At 38.7% G+C, this 9,811-nt stretch overlaps 1 protein-coding gene across 1 annotated transcript; it reads right to left on the reverse strand.

The window, feature by feature from the left end:
* Positions 1–141: 141 nt before the first annotated feature.
* Positions 142–1,911, reverse strand: LOC149096238 (melanocyte-stimulating hormone receptor-like). The gene has a single exon (XM_089281260.1). It carries the CDS (start codon positions 1,870–1,872, stop codon positions 934–936), a length of 939 nt encoding a protein of 312 aa, XP_089137386.1. The 5' UTR covers positions 1,873–1,911; the 3' UTR covers positions 142–933.
* Between the last annotated feature and the right edge of the window lie 7,900 nt (positions 1,912–9,811).

Genomic DNA, 9,811 nt, shown 5'->3' on the forward strand with positions numbered 1-9,811 from the left:
AATGAAGATTTGCATGATGAAACAGCTCTAGTATTTCGCCAGTATTACGCTAATGAACACGGTTAAAAGAAATGCCAAAGAGGAAGTTGTCAAGCTCGGGAAATTGATATTCACTACACCAGTAAAATAGTTCCATAAGAATTAATCTGTCATCTTTACTTACACATTTGCCTTTTATCATTATATTTCACGTAATTGTGAGTACATTTCTTTGATCGTTTCCCTTAAATTGCTTGTCAACTCGAATTACTTAAATTGGCTAATCAGTGCAAAATTGGTTCGTTCAAAACCTAAATCAAGCAAATGCACCATCATGTTTTTAAAAAAAACAGCCAGGCGCATGAAAAATTATAGCGACAACAGCAAAGGGAATTAATTATTGAACATCTGTGTTCTCACGTATTTGCATTCTGCTGTGACATATTTGATCTGGCTAAGACGGGAAAACGTCCTTCTTTATGAAAAACTCGCTGGTCTTTTTCTTTTTCTTGTTTTTTGTTTTTTATCTTAGTCATTAGGTAGAGGAATGATGGATGTCTCGAGCAATTTATCATTTCAAATGACGAAATAAATTGGAATGGTAACTAAAGTTTAACTCGTTTTATCATGTTAGACTGACAAAATGAAATGCATCACTTGAGAAATTAAACAGTCAAATTGAAAGTTGTTGTATCTAATATGAAGGCTGCCTGTAAAAGAAAACACTGTACGGAAATCAAATGGACAATGCAAACTTTTTTTTCTATTACTTGAATTTGAGCAAGTCATTCCTCATGGAAAATGGCCCAGGTTTAAACCACTGAAGTTTTCACGATAGAAGATCGAGCAAACACACCAATTTGCGACTTTATAGGTTAAAAAACAAAGGCGCTAAACGAAACTCGATTTGAATACAACCTTCATGTCAAGCTCCATATGTTTATTCATTAATTCTTAACCTAACAAGTTTGACAAACACAGAATCTGTCTGATCGTGCTCTTTACTTCTTGTTTCACCTCTTTGATCCTCCAGCAATAAAGAACTGGGTTGAGGGATGAATTTAAACAGACAAGAGTTACCGTTGATTCCCACATGACATCAAGAAACGGAGATGATCCTTGATTAACAATTATACCTATGACTATACTGTATGGCAAATAGCAAGCTATTAATGTAACTTCTACCCAAATTGCAGTAGTCACTGTTTTTCTGTATCTTGCAACATTGAAGGGAAATCCTCCACCGTTGGGTTGTCCTTGTTGATGCTGAATATGTGTTTGATTTTGGCGAAGCGCGAAAAATATTCTCAAATAACAAAAGAGTGAGACAAAAATGCAAAGCAATATTAATGCAGAGTTATAGCTTTTTCCAATCGAGAATTCCCAAATCATCATCACAGCGAAAATAAGGCTGACAATCCAAAAAAAAGTAACCAATACTAGAATTCGCCTCACAGTTACAATTTGTCTGTATCTTAATCGCAGTAACAGAGCGAGAAGTCTGTCCACACTTATCGTGGCCATTAATAGCAAAGAAACTGAAGACAGAGTTGTAAAACTTACTGCACAAATCCTTGCGATGTAAAAACAACTATGTTCAGTCAAGCGCTGTTCTTTTGCCAAGATTGCGTGATAAGCAAGGCTCGGCTGTAAAACAAGGCCTACGAACAGATCAGTGGTTGCGAGGCAGCGGTACAGAAGTTTTGATGGCGGATGAAGGGAAGACTCCTTTTGCAAAGCAACTAGAATCAGCGTATTGCCAAGGATGGTAGTAATGGAAAGGAAAACCAACACAACAGAGGCAAAAATCCAGGGATCTCCGGATGAATGGGTTGTACAAAGCAAGGACTGAATGGTTTTCTTGTATTCTTCAATGGCAAATAAATGTTCCATTGCTAATCGATTTTTCGTGTGCTGAGATAACGAATTGAAATCGTCTGCAATGCTTGCCGTCAATTTACTTTATGTCGTCGTGGTTGATCACGTGCACTTGGCCCGAGGTTCTTGCTGCCTTCTTTAAACCGATTTAAACAGCTTTTTCTCAGGAATTATCAAACAAAGCAGAACATTGGTCGATCTTGACAGTTACTAAGTTTACATTTATATCGTTTAAAGGCGGCAGTTTTTCCAGGCGAAATAGCATAATTGATTGATCTAATTCGATACACTGAAATTCTATGAGGGCTGTGAGCATCAGGGGAGTAAAACTAAAGAATACAAAATGGCGTTGATGCACGCGTAAAATAGTTCTGTTTTTTAAATCTCCTTAGCCTTGGGCCCAACGTGGCATTTTAATAAACAATTATTGGATGAGGTTTTTGTGATATTCAGAATAATCAAGGTCGAGGTAGGGGTTACCCTTACCGAGACATTGATTATTCTGGATATCACAAAAACCGAATCTAATAATTGTTTATTATAAATTAAACGGAAAACCAGGAAGTTAGGTTTTTGCTTTTTCACTGACGGCGAGCAACACAAAGCGCGCGCGCGAACTTGACACGATTAACCTTAGAAATTATGCACCACGGTCACACATGACATGATTACCCGTGACCTTGAGTGTCCTTGACAGGTCGTGATTATTGTGTAATCTGCGGCCAGATGACGTCACGTACTTAATTAACAAAAGAAGATGTCCTCCAAGTTCTAATATCTCCCATATATCCTTGAGTAAACCTTTACGCGTATCTTTTTTATTTTTAAAACAGTCTTCACCCCAGGCGAGCTCAAATTCCCGCGAAAGCATATTGTTTTCACTGACGTCCGCATATCACTTCTAAAAAAAACATGGCGGCCGACTCCCATATTCCTGTTTAATTCGGTCCAGAAGGCTGTATTTACAGGCGAGAGACCCTGGTGTCTAACTTATTGCTTGTTAATAAATAACTTGATTGACCTCGAGCGTTGGAATCCAGAATTATCCCTCGCGGTGAAGCTTTGTGGTAAAGCTGTTTTACCAGCTTTGTCGTTGTTTTTAATTTGTTCCTTTCGCAGTGACTGTCCATTTGTTTTCGAGGCGCTTTAGTCATTACAAGAAGTCTTTAGATTTCGCTCTAGCAGGCGACGATGCGAGTTCGGGTGAAAGCGGTAACTCAGACCGTGGCAGTTCGTCTAGCTCACATTTGAGTGAGAAACTCGGCAATGATGATCATGCTGTGAGGTTCGACCTAAGGGAAATCCTAGGAAGAAAGCTTCAGGGGAAAACGAAGTCCATGTTAGCTGAGGTTGATTTACTCAAAAAGTGGCATTCTGAACTTTCTGTTACGGGTTTCAGCTGCGAAATATTAAATCTAACGACCAAACATTCACCACTTGCGGAGACCGAGGCTTCTGCTCATTTTCCTGAACGTGTGCTTGTTTTATACCCTTCGAATGTTTATACATGTGCTTCGCAAACAGGACCATTTCAGCCTGTTCGTTTGATCGTTTATGTCGATGGAAAGTGGAATCTTCAATGTCCCATCTACGAGCACATGGTTGTGAAGTCGGGTACCCTTGAGAAGGGATCGAGGTGAATAGGTTTTCGGATCGACGGATTTGGCCTTAAAAAGCGTACAGATTGTAGACTTTTGCGGTAAATCGAGTGGATTCGTGGATTTTGAAAACACAGTGGATAGTGGATCAGCTGTGAATTTTGGCGCGGATTCCGGATTGTGCCTGTCTTGATGTTCCTAAACGAACTGATTTGGATCATAGATCTTTCTTCAGCCTTGGTCGGTATGCTAATGAGTTCATCCAAGTTATTTCTTTTTTTGAACGAAGTTCATTTGAATTCAGGTGCGAGACTGTTATTGGAGATGCAGTACTGTGTTATAGTCATCAAGCATGTTGCCTTCTTTACCATTTGTGCGTAATTAACAATGGCATTCACATTTACCATTTTACCTTTGAACTTTTACACTTCTGTTTCCGGATGTGGTTGTGGTTTCGGATTTGAACAAAACTTTTGGCAGATCGACGGATTTGGCGAAAAAAGGCGCGGATCGGCGGATTTGCATACCCCTATTCAACCCCCCTCCTTGAGAAGTTTGTGCCAAGCCGCAGAATGCCTTGCATTCTCACGGATTTACTACTGCGCTAGCAACTTCTGGCGTACAAAGTATTTTGGAAATACCGGCAACTGATGAGATCCACATATAGGATGATCTTGCCTTATGAGATCCACATGGATCCATGGTCTTGCCTGAACTAAGCCGAACAATGGCATATACAACACGCAAAACAGTCAATAGACTTGCGCGTAAACAGCCACATTTGAATCGTGGTGCCAGAACAACCAAAGGAGGTATAAACCTATATATCGAACTCGAGAAACATAAATGTCTCTAGACAAGCGTAAAGCTTTCTCGAATCACAGCCGGGCCCGGCGTCACAAGAGCGAATGCAAGTAAACAACATGTTCACGGTAAATTTCGTATTTTGTCCTTTGAAAGCAAATACTTGGAGACTTAAAAAACATAGCTTGCAATAGAAATGAGCCAAAATAATGCATAAACTCATGGCAAATTACAGAGGCGCCAAACTCGACGAAGCGACATGCAGATAACAGCGGAAGTCATGCAGAACTATGACCTATAAAAATTTGTCATACCACGATCAAACGGCTCAACTCTACTTAAAATTCCTCCTTATAACACACCATGAAGTACCCTTCATAAACAAGAGTGAAGCGACAAAAAAGGTCGAGTGACCGAACAGAGAACAGCAAATGTACAAATGCAACGAACCGTAGAAGTCGTGTAGGTTAGTCAACCCCATTTTACACTGATGCTTTCACAAGATGTGCTTAATCCTGATGAAGAGATCTCGTCATAATCTGAGCTTTCACTGCCTTCACTGGATGAATTATCCACGTTTTCCGCCATTCCTGTGACAGTTTTTGTCGAAACTAGCGCGTGACGTTAGACGATAACTTTGTTCTGATTGGCCGTTCGAATAGTGCGCGCGAATCAAAAACCTCCGCAGGTTTCTAAAAATAAAAAGATACGCGCAAAGGTTGTCTCATAGGGTTTGCATGGGAGATGAAGGCTCCAGGTGATGGGCTCCTGCTACCCTTCAATTTGTTATCCCTTATAATTACCTAATACTATGGCGATTAAACTAACCCAGGATAAGCGAAAATTTTGATTTGAGTTTTGTAACTTTGTGGTGAGGTATTCTGTTTGTATTCTTTGGCCTTCTGTTTTGAGTTTGAATAATCTCAAACTACAGAAAACAAAAGCAGTAGAAACATTTTCTACAAGAAAATTTTTTTACTTTGGTTAACTTTTCGAACAACCCAGCGCTGGAGAGTTCCCCCACCACTTCCCCCCTCCCTCCACTCCGCCATTAGCAATCTCAAGTACATGGTCATATTCAACAGCTGAGAACCAATGGATAAGGAATATCACTGAATGTAACCCGGTATAAAAAGACAGTTTATACTGCCACGTGGGTGAACGTGATACTAGTAGCTTGTTATCTGCCGTACTGTCTTACCATAGCTATTGTTCTTAGCCTCGGATTATCTACATTTCGCCATGAAATTTGGGCGTATTCAGCAACGCTCGTGCGCGTAAACTCGTCTTTAAATCCGATTATTTATTGCTGGAACATTACAGGAGTAAGACAAGAAGTAAAGAACAAGTTAGGTAGGCTTTTAGAACGTGTTGTAACGGAGTTCCGCTGTAAAAGGTAACATGTGATAATAAGAAGCTTTATATAATCTACGTAGTTAACCTCCCTGAAGTTTTAAATGTACATTAAATGATAGAATTTAAGAGTGTTAAACTTTAATTTATATAATATTAAAATTAAGGCGTTTCTTAGGACAACATATACCCTTTTATTTCTTTTCATTGTTTGCCAATATTTCAATTTTAATTTTTTAAGACAATTTTAATATACTATTAATGAAAATTTTTAGGTAGAGTTAATACAGTGTCCCCAGTAGTCCACTGGGCTAAATACATTGACACTTAAATAAAGTTCTTACTTACTTGAAGTTGTTTTGAACAAATAAAGACACTAAACGAATCCGTCTATAATTGTTTGGTTGATGGTTTCAGCGTGCATTTTAAGTGCCCCGCTACTGCAACCTCGAGTCAGCGAAAGCTGAATTCCCAGCCAAAACGTGTTCGTTTACTCTTCGGCAGAAATGACAATTTCCCAGCTCGTTAAGTGGCTCAGACTTAACGAGAATATATTTTATAACAAGAATAACTTAACAAGAATATAGGTTTTAGAATATTATAAGACTAAACCGGAGGCTGAGATTTTGAAAACAACATGATTTTGTGCGCTGAAAATTTGTAAATACAATTAGTATAGGTAATCATATGGTTTCGAGTTCAATTTGGAATTAATTTGCGCGTGTGAGTTTTTCAAAGAGTTGAAATTGCACGAGCCGCTTCGGCAAGTGCAATTTCAGCTCTTTGAAAAACTTACAAGTGCAAATTAATTTCAAATTGAACGAAACCGTATGATCAATTATTAATAATATAAACATGAAAAAATTCGCGTGGAGGAAGTGCCGGAAGATCTTTCTAGAAGTCATTTTTTCTCATTCGAGAAAACTTTTTTCAAAGTTTCGGCACAAAATTCTCGTCATCATTTTACGTGATATCATTGGCTTAGAAAATTTCCTATTGTATTTCATCCAATCATAATCCAGAATTACGATGTGTAATTTGTACTGCAAGTGTTTCCCGTTTTGCACTAGTGTTACACTTGAACTACACTGCCCTCAGCCAATCAGAATCGAGTAATTTTTTCATGTATATTATAATACAATTAAATGTTTTTAACTAAACCGTATACAAATTTTCCCTTTCTCTAAACGGCAAAAATAGCTAAAAGGCAACGAAAACAGCACTAGCCGTATGTTCGATGTTAATAACATTTCCACAAGAAGTTATGTACGTGATATCTGGCTTTAATTCCTGCAAGCTGGCTCCAGTAATATATTCAGCCTAAAATCGGCAGAAAAATAAGAATATATATATGTCTGGATTTATGAAAACGGTGTTAAAGACTGAATCGAGTGTTTTTTGATTTAGTTGTTTTTTTTTTCATTTTTTTTTTTCTGCTTTCGCTATGACAGCAACTTGTAAATCTTACCTAGCATGGAATGTAGAAACTCCCTGCCGCATGTTTCATTTATTTAGGTATTTTTTTTCATCATTTATCGACCACCCCCTTTTCAATTTGCGTGAATTTTAGCCCTGGCTACACTCGTCTGAATTCAGTTCGCGCGGTGACTCTGACAAGGAGCGACCGATTAGCGTTCTGTATTTGCTGTCTAAAGGAAGTCTGCCCGAGGACATCATTAAGCCCAATGAAGGCCCGAGTCTAACGATTTGCTAGTAAGCGTCGTCCATTATCGTACGTGAGGCGGGCCTGAGGAGATGTGTAAACTGTACGGATCACATTTAGTCCCGTAACAGAAGGCCGTTTGCCCTGTGGCGATAATGTTGTGCTTGCTTTAGACAGCAAAACTCTTTAGCCACATCAATTTAGGGCTTAGACGTGCAATGGACTAGACATTTCTAGCTGCTGTTGGCGTCATTTGCTTTGAACTTTGATGTAGCTAAATTGAAGTACATTCGGGACATTGCTATTTGCCAGCAAAACATGGCCACGAGGAGACAGAAGAACACGAGTTCAAGCGCTGATCGTGAGTAGAATTTCCTTGTTTTACCAATTTTAGGCGTTCTCGGCTTAGCTAAGTATCAGAACTGTCTGTGATTCGCTAGCGCGGAAGAAATTTATTTGCGTGGCTTCCGGGCGATAATTGACGTAACGACAACATGTTGAGTGTTGGCTTACTGCTAACTATGGCCTAGTTTGTCTGAATTTCAATCGATTCTCGATGTAGGAAGCTCTTGTTCAGTCCATTTAGGACGATGCAGGTCTTTAGAAAGCAATAGATTGGCGTCTCCGCCGCGGTTTTGATATCTGTACGTTCGTGTTGATTTAGACTCCAATTTCATGTTAAAAGCACTCTTAATTAAATTGTACAATTCATGATTCAACGAAAAGACGGTGAATTTAGTCTTCCTGGCCTCAAAAGGCATACAGGAGAGTTATTTGCTGCTATTTGAGCTACGATAAGCCTCGTGGAAAGCTAGCTCTGGGACAGAATTGTAGCAAGATTATCAGTGACAAGTCAAATTCTATGGCTATGTTTTTGCGAATCCGGTCAGATATTGAGATGAAATGTCACGTAACGGCTACTTTTTGGCTGAAATATAGAGGTAAATAACCGATTCCACTGCTTACCATGCTCTTGTTAGCGTGACTGGCTCATTTAACCCACAGTAAAGCCATAGTGAGGTCATTTAGGTGAAATCGCAGAGGCTAAGCCTGTCTAAATTAGTGCCGCGGCGAACCAAATGATCAATGCAAGCTCTAATTTAGCTTTGTTTGGCTCGTTCGACTCATTTGCAACGACTTCAAAGGCTTGTATAGGCATGGTATGGACTCTGTTAAGAGTACACGAGGTAGATAGCACTCTCAGTACGACATGGCCATGTTTATGTACATTTTCTAACCGATTTTCCAAAAACATGCCCGCTATTTTGGTGCAAAGTCTTTAACACGGTTTTCATAAATTCAGACATATATATATATATATATATATATATATATGTATATGTAGTTTGCCGAGTACACTCAAAAAGAGTGTACTCGACAAACTACATATTATAGACAAAAATATGGTAATATGCGTCGCGCGTTGAACGTATCGTAGTAAAACACATAAATGGTGTGCTTCGATGGGCCTTTAGCATGTAGCATCGGTAAATTGACTAAACGGGACAAGAAGCTCTCTACAAAAGGTTTCCATATTCAGTTAAAAGTAGGGAGGAAAATATGTTCAGAGTTTCTAAACGATTGAGAAACAAAAAACAAAAACATCATGTTAATGTTGTCAATGACAGTTGTAGTCATGCGGTTGCCAGTAATAGGAAAGATACCTGCTTAGAATTCAATGTTTGCCAATCGTTCAACGACATCCTAATGTTTTCTTCACTTCCTTCTTGACGCGGTGTGAATGAAGAACTGACTTGATAGGCGCTTGGAGAATGATGGTGTTGGGTTGTGAGACAATAAAATCAGATAATTACGGGCTAAAACTACAACAAAACTTTTTAATGTCCGGTTCAGTTTTTAGCTCTACAACAACTCGGTGCCACGAGGCATCACTGTTCACGTGACTTGCTGACCACATGACTATGGTCACGCGTGTCACGTCACAAATTGGAAAGCCAGAATCGGCTTTTGGTATAACTTCCTGAAACCAAAACAAATCATTAATGATTATGCTAGCGGAAGTTCTGTTGTAATTGGAAAGAAACGAAAAAAAACAAACAAACAAAAAAAACGAAACAAAACAAAACAAAACAAAACAAAACCGGCTGGCAGATGGCCCTACGGAACCACTCTGGCTTGTGCTGATTGTGTTGTTTACTTGGGTGACAATGAAAAATTTACAACAGAAGTTACCATATAATAAAATAAAGTGCAGAATGCCCGCTTTCTATAGAGAAGCCGATGAGGGACAATCCCAAAACATTTTTGAAATAGGAAAAACGTAAAAATTTTTTTCAGAAAAAAAAAAAGGTTTTAGCAATCGGATTACAAAAAAAAAAAAAAAAATGTTTTGATGGCATTCCTTTTAGACGTGCCTGTCATTTGCCATGTTCAAAATAGCAGGGATTCAAATGCTAAGTAAGTAAGTAAGTAAGTAAGTAAGTAAGTAACCTTTATTTAAACACGATAAGTAATTATGCTTGCAGCTTGTGGGGTCGTGTATAAATAAACAATAAAGAATAATTACAAAATAAGA

This window comes from Orbicella faveolata, unplaced genomic scaffold, assembly GCF_042242905.1.
Source record: "Orbicella faveolata isolate gen_17 unplaced genomic scaffold, um_ofav_v1 contig_48, whole genome shotgun sequence".
Classification (NCBI taxonomy): Eukaryota; Metazoa; Cnidaria; class Anthozoa; order Scleractinia; family Merulinidae; genus Orbicella; species Orbicella faveolata.

Bases quoted from the DNA above. Each gene is read 5' to 3' on its own strand.
- LOC149096238 (XM_089281260.1), bottom strand. From the start codon at position 1,872: ATGGAACATTTATTTGCCATTGAAGAATACAAGAAAACCATTCAGTCC.